General features: G+C 36.5%; 1 protein-coding gene across 1 annotated transcript in view; it reads right to left on the minus strand.

Moving 5' to 3' along the window:
- Nucleotides 1-8,248: 8,248 nt before the first annotated feature.
- The window catches only part of LOC116171362 (zinc finger protein Gfi-1), a 70,720-nt gene continuing 66,511 nt past the window's right edge, over nucleotides 8,249-12,457 (minus strand). The window contains exon 5 of the mRNA XM_031488154.1: nucleotides 8,249-10,135. Coding sequence (XP_031344014.1) covers nucleotides 9,942-10,135 — 194 coding nt within the window. The 3' untranslated portion in view covers nucleotides 8,249-9,941. The remainder of the gene's footprint in view (nucleotides 10,136-12,457) is intronic.

Consider the following 12,457-nt stretch of genomic DNA (forward strand, 5'->3'; position numbering starts at 1 on the left):
TGTTGTTCGCATTCGCAACAAAATTCCTGTTATGACACCATAACAAATGGGGTCATTGGCCTCTGTGACCTTGCAAATGAGACGTTGCCACAAAAAATGGGACAATGGCAATGATGACTTTGAAAGTTAAATATGACACGACAACAAAGGAGATGACCTTCAAAACAATAATGCATAATGCTTTTTGAGGGTCTTAAGTTATTCTATACTACTCCGGTATTTACCTTACGAACTAGGAAAACTGCAGGAAAACCTAATTCGGAGTAGTCGGCGGAATGCTCGAAACTGGTCTAAGGAAATTCCCACCTCTGGCACAGATGAAAGATTCTTACCTTAGCCCAGGTTCGAACACCCGACCTCCGGCGTTATAACCCAACGCTCTACCATTGAACTGATCATGCAACAACGAATTTGTGCCGCATTTTGCACTTATTGAAATTGGTATTTACCTGTGACGGAATTTTCTTAAGGAAAACCGCACCGGTGAACTCAAAATGGATGTTTCACCGTTTTTTAAATTGGGAGAAAGTGGGATAATACTAGTTCTATCCTTTATGGTTTTTTTTAAATTAAACGCTTTTACAAAAGGAATTGATTTTTACTAATCACGGCGATGCTCCCCAACCACATATCGAAATCGGTAAGGGAGGGTGTAAAATCTGGTTTTATCCTTCACTGAATTTTAATGACAGGTCGGGAGCGTTTACATCGGGGTACTTTTACTTATTTATTTATTTAATTTTTTGGAACACCTGGTATAGTTACACTTTCATATGAACCAAATTTCTTAATCCTCTTTTTTCAAAAGTTGGACTTTTTCATTACCAAAATGTAATATTTTTCAAGGAATTATTTCCTGTATTTCATATGGGAGGTTATTTATCAACCAAGTACCTAACAAGTTTAACTGTCATATGATAAACGAGCCTAAATCCCCAGAAATTACTAAAACGACGGCATATTTGGGCCAACACCGGTGCCGTGTCTTTTGGTACTTTGTATATTTAGCGACTTTAATAAATTGTTAATGAAAAAGAGTAAAGCACTCGTAGATCGCGGTATCCTCATGCAGTTGTTTTCTTTGGTGTCCTACCATTTTGAGTATTTATTGTTATGGAAAGTCGAAACGTTGATCCGCCATGAGCAAATTTGCAGACTAAATAAGTTCCAACGTAAAAAGCGCATCATATTGTAATGCAAGTAAATGCAAATTGCTGTTAGTGTAGGTAAAATGAAGGAGACATTAAAGTAGCACTTTTGAATAGATTAAGTTCAAAATAATTGCTTCCTTCATCACAGATCCGTAACTAAAGCGCTAAGGAGAATCTTAATCAAATCAGACTCAATTTCAAATTGTTCCGAACAAGGTGAGAACACACTAACTACGTTTAGTGTACGCCGGGGATATCCGCCCTTTACGCTCCCAATTATTTATTCAATATCGATCTTGTATATAAATTGTTCCAAGAGCCTCGCTTCGAGTGTCAGACTTGTAATAGTAATGACGGACCTCGAATCTAATTTTATCCCGTTGATTTTCGAATGATGTACTTACGTGTAATCGATTAGGTACCGGATTTGTCGACTTTAATGGAAGCAGTCTTAAGAGGTATTTACTTTTCTCCGAATCTATTCGCTGAATAATCTCTGAATTAGTTTTACTTCATCTGAACCTTCATGTAAGGAAAACCTGAAGTCGATACGGGGTCTAGAGACTGAGCTATAGCACGGAACGACAGACAGGCGGAGGTAAATGCGAAGACATACGCACTTCACTTTCGTGTGTTAGGCTAAAAACGAATTTCTTCAGCGGGTGGTATCTGTGCGGCATACAGCACGCAATTAATATTTCGCTCGCCCGCTCTGTAGATTTAATTGCCCGCTCTTAGAAACTAATCTAGCTACGGCCCTGATTCGGTAGCTTATAGCTCTGGTACCTAACCCAAGAAAAATCTAGACGGCTAATCTGCGCATGCACTGCTCTTCGTGAACTTGATTATTTATTAATTTTAACCATAAATACTTCTAGTAAAGGTACCTATATACATCGCATATATTTAAAATCAAATGTGCGCAGGTTCCTATTTATAAAGATATTTTTTCAAATTTTAACCATTGATGCTTCCAGTAAAGACAACATATCGCATATACAAAAAATGTGCCTATGAGTAGATTGCGCAATTTAAATTTTTTACTTTCAGAGATATTTTTTAAAATGTTAGCTATAACTGGTTCTAATAAAAACAAGCGTAGCACATATACACATATATGAACCGGCATTATGGCTCAATGGTAGGTATAGCGTTGAGTTATAAAACCGGAGGTCGGGTGTTCGAACCTGGGTTGAGGTGAATTTTTCATCTGTGGCATAGATGGAAATTACCTTAGACCAGTTTCGAGCATTCTGCCGGCTACTCCGAATTAGGTTTTCCTGCAGTTTTCCCAATTCGTAAGGTAAATACCGGAGTAGTATAGAACAACTTAAGACCTTCTGCAGAGGCACCTCTAAAAAGCATTATGCGGGTCACTCTGTAATTGGGCGCAAGCCTGTTGAGGACCCAGAACAAGAGAGGAATAATAAATAAATAAATAAATAAATAAATAAATAAATAAATAAATAAATAAATAAATAAACAAATAAATAAATAAATAAATAAATAAATAAATACATAAATAAATAAATAAATAAATAAATAAATATAGTAAAACTTAAGTTCGCGCAGTTTTTTTTAAATTTTAACTACAGACGCTTGTAATAAAAGTAAACGTATACTCCCATTTTTAAATTCAAATACGCCCATGCGTAACGTCAACTTTCCCACGTATGGAGATGTTCCTTTGAGATATTAACTAAACTTTAACCATAAAAATGCGTGTCTTGCTTGTGTCCATATAGCCTTTCGGGTAGTACTGATCTGTGCATGGAAAATGCGCTAAAGTCTTATGGCGGAAACCTTTTTTCTTGTTCACATTTTCTTTCTCGTAGTAAGTACATAGAATTGTTTTCGAGCAGGGTTGCTTTACAACTAAAGGGGAAAAGTGTACGATGGAGCCCGACCACAAATCGTTATCTTCAATCACCTCCTTATACCTAAGGTATACAGGGGGCTTCAGCTGCTGCTGCTGCTGGTAATCCACTTCGTGACCACTGTCTAGGGACAACTTTCCCCAATGATCGAGCTGAACGGTTTATCCCAAGACCGAGAGGTCTTAAGACATATGTGTAGGTGGTATATGGCACGGTTTATTACATTACTAGATTGGAGACGATGTAGACAGGTGAAGTCATGCTGAGTGTGTACACGATTCAATACGGCTGCAGTTCTACAAACCCCGGTAAGGCGGTAATTAAAGTAGTGAACAAAACAAACGGAGAATTTACCTCAGGCGGTAACCTATTAGTGAATCCACGCGTTTGGAACCGGGAAAGATGTAATTGTTTTTTTTTTCATTTCTGCACATTTAAAATTTCTATTTCTGTATAAGTAATACCCTTTACGCTTTTTGTGTATTTCTTGTGTAAGCTCCCTGTAGTTAGTTTTGTAAGTGGAATTATTATTTCATAGTTCTTTATTTTTCCGTTAAAGGCCGTGCAGATGTACTTTCCGTGGTTAAAATTTCTCTTTCTTTGTATTTTTAACTGCGTGCACCTCAAGGATGCTATCGTGCACCCTTTTTGTACTGAACAACATATTCGATCATAACCTCCAGTGGGAGCCAGACCACGTTCTAGGTGGGGCTCAGCTCCCCCTCTATCCACCCCCTAGCTACGGGCCTGAGTCGCCTGGTATGCAAGGAATGAAACCATCGACAAAGACGTCAAGCTTAAAACCGCCGCGCTGCCGAATCATTTTAAGAGATTCCGCATCTATGAAAATGAGTACACCTGCTCAGAAGGGAAGGACGACAACTGAAAAGGACCAAGCCTCAGATATGATCCCTCACTGAACGTTTACAAATAAACCCATAAAGAGCGTTTAAAAAAGCGGCAGAGCACCTCGGCGTGACCCCACGGAGTCATTGGATTTGACCCATTTTCAGTAGGCTTATTACATGTGGCATATACAGCACATACAGCTTCAAGAATACAAAAGGTGCAAAACTCATGTTTACGGTTTATATACGGAATCAGACGCAGTGAACATGTTTCTCCTAAAATTAAGGAAGCTGGTTGGCTTAATATGTCAAAGCGGAGGACATTGCACTCATCAGTTCTTTATCATAAAGTCATCACTACTGCGACGCCACCTTACCTGGCTGAACGATTACAGTTCCGTACTAGTGTACATAGTTTAAACTTACGTCATAGGGGCCTGTTGACGGTCCCTATACACAAAACAGCTTATTTCCGCAGATCTTTTTCGCATAATGCTTGTAAAGTTTATAATTCGCTACCACTGTCCATTAAAACTCTTTCGGTTCATGGCTTCAAAGTGCAAGTAAGATTACTACTGCAGCTGGGTAAGCTACAATAAAGTGCGAGAGAGTAGATGAAACCTTTGAGGTTGGAAATAATTTAGTGTTGTTAGTGATCGTGCATTTATTTATTTTAGATTAATAATTTTTTAATTTATTAATACGTTGGATTGGGGCTGTATGGAAGAACAGGGTCTCTCGGCACTGAATGCAGTCCCTTTCCCTGTTTTTATTTGTGTTATTTGTAGAGTTTTGATTTGTTTTATGGGGAATAAATTATATATTATTATTATTATTATTATATAGATCAATTGTGCAAAGTTTGAACCAAATCGGTCCATGCGTTTGACAGTTATCGTGTTCACGGACAGACGGACACCATCGACTCCCTTTAAAACTTGCATCGCTTTGCTATGCCGCTTAATAATGACATTTAAAATGAAACATACCCGTATCTAGATTGCTATGCGTCAAATTATTGGATACGATAATTTTTCCTTCTTGATTGTAGTTTCAGAAAAAGTGTGTAAAACTTGAGAAGAAAGTGTTTTTCAACTCTTGTTCAATTGAATTCAAGTTGAAAAACTCCATTTTCTTTTCTAGTGAATCATAAAATATTAATGATCAATTGATAACAGACCAATTGTGCAGAAAAACGCAGTGTTTGACACACTTTGGAAGGGCTAGAAACCAAAATCTCCGCGTCAATAAATATGGGGAAGGTTTGGTTGATGAAGGAGGGCGATGGACTTCTTTGGTACTACAGTATTTGAAGAATAGCGTACTATTGGGCGAACAATGACGTAATCTCTTGTCCCCGGCGGCAATTTTGATCACTAATTCTCCGACACCTTGAATATCAAAATCTGTTATTGTATTTCTATCGCTACACAAGAATTCCATTTATTACACCACGTGCTTGCTTTATTCTTTTGTGACGCAAACAATAACAAGCCGTGATTGTTTTAGATACAAACAAAAATTATGTATATAAAAGAAGGTACTTAACTTATTGAAGGTACTCTTGAAAATGAAGTTTTGTCTGTTAATTTTCGCAGCATTCATAATATACTCTTACACGGTAAGTCACAATATACGTTAAAAAATTAGCATATATGAAGTTATGATTTTTAGATTTGCGTTTCATCCATTTGTATTAGGAAACCTCGTCACGATCATGGTTCCAAATGCTGGGATAATGACGATGACTACCATGGCTCTTGGCATAAACATGACGGATGTCGGGATAACTGGTGGAGACCCAAACGACACCATGAAAGAGAGTCGTATAAACATTGGGACAACGAACGTCATGGACATTGGAATAATTGGGGACGCAAAGATTGCTCTTGTTGGTAATCTAATACGTTTAAGGGTTGACAGTTGAAATGTTCAAGAATAAAATAGAGAACAACTCGTTCGTACAAAGCAGTGCATTCTTGATTTCCTAAGAACCGTTTAGATCTACACAATTTTGCCATGAAAAACAGAAATGAGAAAATCAATATTTCACGTTAGTTCAACGGAATATCAATATATTCACAAAGATAACCCCTTGTGAGTTCGTTACTTGGGTGAATAGGAAGCAAAAAAAAACTTCGGTGGACATTCCCCACCGCCCACGTATTCTAAGTATGACGCCATTCAGAATGGTCGCCATTCAATTCTAAATTAAATTACCTTGCAGCACGGCTTGGTGTAAAACTAGAGCATCAATGATCAAGAGTAAACGATGGCACTTCTATGGATAACAATAATCATCATCAGTTAAATCAGATTCGGATGCGATGGGAGACGTCTGGCATTCACTATAAAGAAAAATCCTAATGTTGACTTTAAAATTTATTAATTTGAAAGATACAGTGGCTTCGATCAACTCTCGACGATTCCAAACCATTAACTAAACAATTTTAATTAACATCTGACATAATTCTTGGGCACGAATAGAAAAACAACTGACACGAAAACTCTATGTGGGTCGCACTTTGGGTTCGATTGAACACACAGTTAATGAATTGACAAAAACAAAAATTTATTCCATTAAAGGCAAGAAAAGAAAGAAATCTTGGAAGAAAGGCACTGAGAGCCTGTTTTTACACATACCACGCACGCAGACGTTCGACAAACAATTAAATAACGAAATCTTAATTACTTAGATTTTTTCAATAGCCTAATAAATCTGGTCGTAAAAATTTTGCGACATTCAGGCGAACTTAGAACTGACACGAACACATGTTAATAGCTTTTTGAACTTCACTTCTTTTTTTGTTAAACTGGATCTCGATGTAAAAAACTGACTTGTTGAATTAGATGATAAAATTTGATAGCTTTTCGGACAGTAGAAAATTTTTACTTTTGATGAATGACAAACCTTTTCGATGAAGGGCTTCGATATACCACAACTGCTTGGTTTTCTCAACCTCCAACTATACTACCTTTTCCGTTAACATTTCACGAACGACATTATAACATAAATCTCTCAGTACGATTACTTAACTTCGTCTACACAACTTTATTATAATCACGATGAATTACGTCTCCACCTATGCAAATAAGGCGGTCCAAAACCGCGTAACAAAAATCACGCACTCCAACAATAAAACTTCTTATCGCAAATGACCAGATGTAACCTTTTATCAATCACACGAAATTCGACCAGATTTGTTCTAAAACCTTATCTAAATTGCGAATAATTTATAAAAACGATCAAATTAAAAAACCAAAAAATTACGAACCTACATAAATTTCTAAAAGGAAAAATAAAAACTCAAATATAAATTCATACGAAATAATCACACATTGTGCTTATTCGTAAAAAAAAACCTATCAGATTTACTTTAAAGATTGCAACTTTTTATGTACAGGGTGGCTCAACCTCATTGAAAGCAAATTGCAAAAGCTAATCAATCTCCAACGATAAAATAGCAGGTTTAAAAAATAAAGAAGCATGGAAAACCAAAACTTGAGCAATTTCACACGAGAGGGCGACAAGGGTATCAAAAGCTGATATTGCGGTGAAGAAATGTCACCATAAAGTGGATAAAGGACTCATTTTTTCTATGAAATATGATATGGAGACGTTTGCAAAATTTCTAGAAACATTTCCTTTGCTATATAAGCAATTTGAATTGTTTAGTTTTGGTTTGGTGATATATAATGAAATCTGCATTCGTGGTCTTAAGTGTTCTAATGTGATTGCAAATTAATTGATAATATGAATTAAACGGTTATAAACCAATCTAAAGGACCTTTTTATATTAAGTTTATCGTCATAATTTTGATAAATCTCCTATTAGAATTACGTTACAGTTTGTTACTTATAACTGCCATTCACTTTAACTTTATTATGTTCAACTTCATTTGATCCAATGGAGTTTGAAAACTCGACCACTTGAATTTCAAGTCGATCCAGTTTGAAAGTAATTCGGTCAAGTAAAAAAGTAATTTGACGCTTCCGATTTGGCTTAGTGGGTTGTCGATGGCTCAACAGTTAAACAACAATTAGCTCCAAATAACCTTCTATCGAAGTATACAGTGTGTTTCGAAGACAATTTAAAATATTATGTCAAGGATTGGTGGGTTAATAAATAACAACACAGAATCAATTTATAGTTCGTCTTTAATCAGTGATTAAACATAAATAAACTTGATATACGCAATAATAACATCTTTATTTAATAATTACAAGTGACAAGAATAGTAAAACTGTGTTTAAACATGCACGATATAAAGCTATATATACAAAAAGTTGATAAATACATTTACAACATATACAGCGCAATTTTATTTGCATAATTTCTTAGTGTTTAAAAATGGTTTTTTAATTGATAAGTGTAAATTGTACTAACATTTGCAACATTTATATACAGTGTTTGAGTGAATTAGTTTAATAATTACTATCTAGACTTAAAAACTCATTCACATTTAGTTTAAAAATCTTAAATCTCTTTGGTCATTTTGAATAAAACGTTTAATGTAACGGAATATGTAAATTAAAAACTCTGGCAGCGTTTCATAAATTAATTAATATTTAGATTTCTGTACGGTATCTTAATAGCTATTTGTGTATCATAGCTGTAAAATCACACGTTTAACAGAATATAGCCTGACAGTTCAGAGCTTTCGGGACGCTGCAGGGGTTGAAATAGGGTGGGCGTGTAGACACAGAGTGCTGAAACCGGAAACCAAGCTCTCTGAGTGTCAGGAAAGACTTCCAATTTCGCTGCCGAGGGAATATGGGGTTACACATTGTTCAGCATTAACGGGAGCTTTGCAATAATTTCGTTATTAATATCATTAATATTAGCGGAAATCTTGGTGGTTCAGTGCTGAAAGGTTTTTCTTTCTAATTGCCCGAAGGGAAAAATCTTTCATTTTCGTTATTCTATTTCAATCTCTAGTTTCGAGCGGCTCTGGTTAAAAATCAAGTCGCTCAATCAGGAAACCTACTTGGTATTCCAAACACGCTGCTGCTCTGTTGTAAATAAAGATATGGCTTCGCGAGAGTTCTCTCGCCTTCGGGTGATATTATATCAAACAGTACTATAACACTCAGTTGTCACTTAATTCAATTACCGAAGTTCTTTATTGACACTTTTTGGTGCGTATCCGACTGTTTGCGTAGGAGGAGCGTCTTGGGCCTAATATGTAAGACGCGTTTACGTAAAAATATTGCGTAATCTCAACAGGTTTACGACCCAACTAAAGATGCGCGCTCTTTGAAATACTAATCGAAAATTTGTACAGTATGACTAGAGCATGGGAGCTTTACAAGGTAACAACTTAACGTGCACGCGCTCTTTTATATATTCTCTCGTGAGACAATCAAGATCCTCAAAAATAAAATCCTCTCCGTTGTAAAACGTTGCCAGAGCTTTTCTTGATATGTACGTGTGTTGAGATGTGAACCTTTTAATTTATAATGCCTTCCCTAAGATGCTCCGGAATGATATAAAAATGGAATTGTGATAAAGGGGTGGTTACATTAAAAAAGCGGAATACTTTTAAATTGCACTAAATCCGAGATTGCACATGTAACATATTTTAAACTATTCGTAACATTCAGTACAAGTTGAGATATAAGTCGATAGCACCATATCTAATATGATGGCTAATTCGATCACAGTTCGGTGTACACCATAAAAATATTTCTTCCTTACAGCTAAGTTTTACTCTTTGGTTGAGTTTATTTGGAAATATTGACTAAATTTTAAACTAGCAGGTAGGTAACAACAGTTGCAAGAGGAATGGGCCAACGAAACCTTACGGATTTAACTCCAGTTTGTGTTGTGGTACACGGCGCGGGATGGTATTTGCAAAGGTGTCATGGTGGGCTGATGACCCATAGTTAGAGTTTGGGTATTTGGAGAGTTCCCTAAGTGTTGGAGGGACTGTGCAAGTTCGCTGATAGGTGCGCTCGTTACTTGCACGTCGTTGTTCACGTTTTGACTATGGCCTGTCGACGATGGGGAAGCGCAAATTCCATTAGTAGCAAATGGAAGGGTCACACTTCCATTTTCTTGACACTATGTGACTATCGATCGTATTTCTGTATGTTGCGTTTCCTTGTGCCGTCGGAGGTCGACTTTTCTTTGGAAGGCGCGTCCACATAGATCGCATGCGAACGGTTTAAAACCCGTGTGTTTTCTTGAGTGCGTGATTAGATTGGAGGACTGACTGAAAGCTTTCCCACATACTTGGCACTTGTGAGGTTTTTCACCTGAAATGAAAGAGAAATCATTAAATGGTGAAGTTATTAATTCTACAATTTATGTTTGTATATTTCTCTCATATTATATACACATATTATGGGTGGTACAGTGGAGTATGGAATGTCCAATATAATATTGTAATGGGTGTAATAACACTGTCTGTAGTCGAATGCTTCTACTTTGGGGAAAAAATGCGCCAATCTCCTAATAGATATGTGAACAAATATTTAAATAATTTTATCCGATTATGTTAAATGATTCAATTTATTCTCATTCGGCAGATTTGTCGCGAGCAGGTAGAGAGTGTAACTTGTAACAAGACCTTTGTATAGGTACTCAGAAAATGTTATAGCGTGGTCAAAATGCATAATCTAAATATAAACTTTGTGTGTTCTACGTATTGCAAGGAACTTAATAATTTCATTTATTCATTTCAATTTCTTTTATTTAACCGTAAGGAGGTTAAAAGGGAATTAGCAATAGCAACTCATTTTTGATCGCCCGTTATTGCTTTACGTGTGTATATTGGGGATGAGTTAAATGAAGCGGGTCATTGTAATTAAAATAAAAGCGGAAAGTGCGAGTTAAATGCGTCTACGGGGTGTCAATTTTAAAACTTGCAGTCGGCCATCTAAAGAAGGTATTGAAAATCGCGCAAAACCGTATGGGGTGTCTCGAGGGGGAACCAGAATGACGTTATAAGTGAGAACCCCCCACTCACCCTTAACCCCCCAGCCCCCCTCCTTCTTCAAAAATCCTAAATGGCAATCCCATACTTGTGATACATCGTTGGAAAGCTACTGAAAAATGCTTTCCAGTGGTACCAATAAAGTCAATGTTCATTAAGACAATTTAACAAAGATTTAATAATTAACAAAAAAAACTAAATGTTGGCATTGAGGGATTTATGGCAAATTGGCCAAGAACTTCAACCTAAGCTGCTTCATTAAGCAATCTTGGTTGCTTTCTTTTTTTATTGATAACAGATCCCATTTCTTCGAATGTAGCGACCAAATCTTGAACATAGGCACGGTTTAATTTTTTTTTGTTAATTATTAAAATTTTGTTAAATTGTCTTAATGAAAATTGACTTTATTGGTACCACTGGAAAGCATTTTTCAGTAGCTTTCCAACGATGTGTCATAAGTATCGGGTTGCCATTTAGGATTTTTGAAGAGGGGGGCTGGGGGGTTAAGGAACGAAACGGTTTTGCGCGATTTTCAATATCTTCTTTAGTTCGGAAAATATGGCCGACTGCAAGTTTTAAAATTGACACTCGGTATAGCGTCTGAATGTTGAATGACGGAAGCGTTATCAGAACCGCGAAGTAGGTTTTACATCATTCTTATAAGTAAGAGAGAAAGCGTTTATTGTGTCAAATTGTACAAAACCTATAATAAATATGAGTGTAAACAGTGGGAAATCACCATACGTAAAACGGCGTTACGCAGTACCAAATCTGCGTCCGGTCGTTTTCGCAGAGCGCGTTTTGCATTTTTTTAAGTCCATTGGGTGGATCCCGACGAAAAAAATTGCGCCGAGAGCGAGCAATCGCCTACATCAAGCGACCTACGCGCTGCGGAAGAAGATTTTCGCCATTTTTCCAAGAAAAACGAAAGAGCTTTGAACATTTTCCCCTAAGCCACGCCTCTAAGATTCTAAAGTCGGTCCGTGCAGATCACAGCTGGAGGGTCAATTTTATTCGGATTGTTAGCCGTGACCAGAACGCATTTAACACTCCTGGTGCACAAACAATCAAGTTATTTATGAACACTGCTCTCTCGCGTTGTAGTGTTGCCATTCGTTGTGATTTACCTCGTTGTATATTTGAACTAGCGTCATAGTGTATTTTTATTGTATTTATTAAAATACAATTAATTATTTTAGCACTTGACGGATATTCGTTATACAGTTAGTTTCCTTCATTTATAAATAAAGTTGAATAGTTCCTTGTGTTGTTGCGAATGATTGTTGTGTCCGCATTTACCTTACAGGATTGTTTCAACTCAAGCTCATTTACTATGTTATTCTATTGCAGTAAAGAGACGCTCTAAAGAAAATAATAAATTAAACAAATATAGCAAACGAGCTCCTAGGTATGGCTATAGCATGTGCAAAACCAAATTTTAAACCTGATGTTAGTTTTGCTTTTATTTAAAGTGTATATGTATGAAATTTCATTTGAATGCCTCCATAAATAAGAAAGTTGGCACTGCGCATGCGCAAAACCAAATTTTGAAACTGGCGTTAAATTTGCTATGTATCAAATTTCATTTAAATCTCTATACAGGGTGACAATTTGAAAACTTACCACCCCCCATATCTTAGTA

Source organism: Photinus pyralis, unplaced genomic scaffold (genome assembly GCF_008802855.1).
Source record: "Photinus pyralis isolate 1611_PpyrPB1 unplaced genomic scaffold, Ppyr1.3 Ppyr1.4_LG5, whole genome shotgun sequence".
NCBI lineage: Eukaryota > Metazoa > Arthropoda > Insecta > Coleoptera > Lampyridae > Photinus > Photinus pyralis.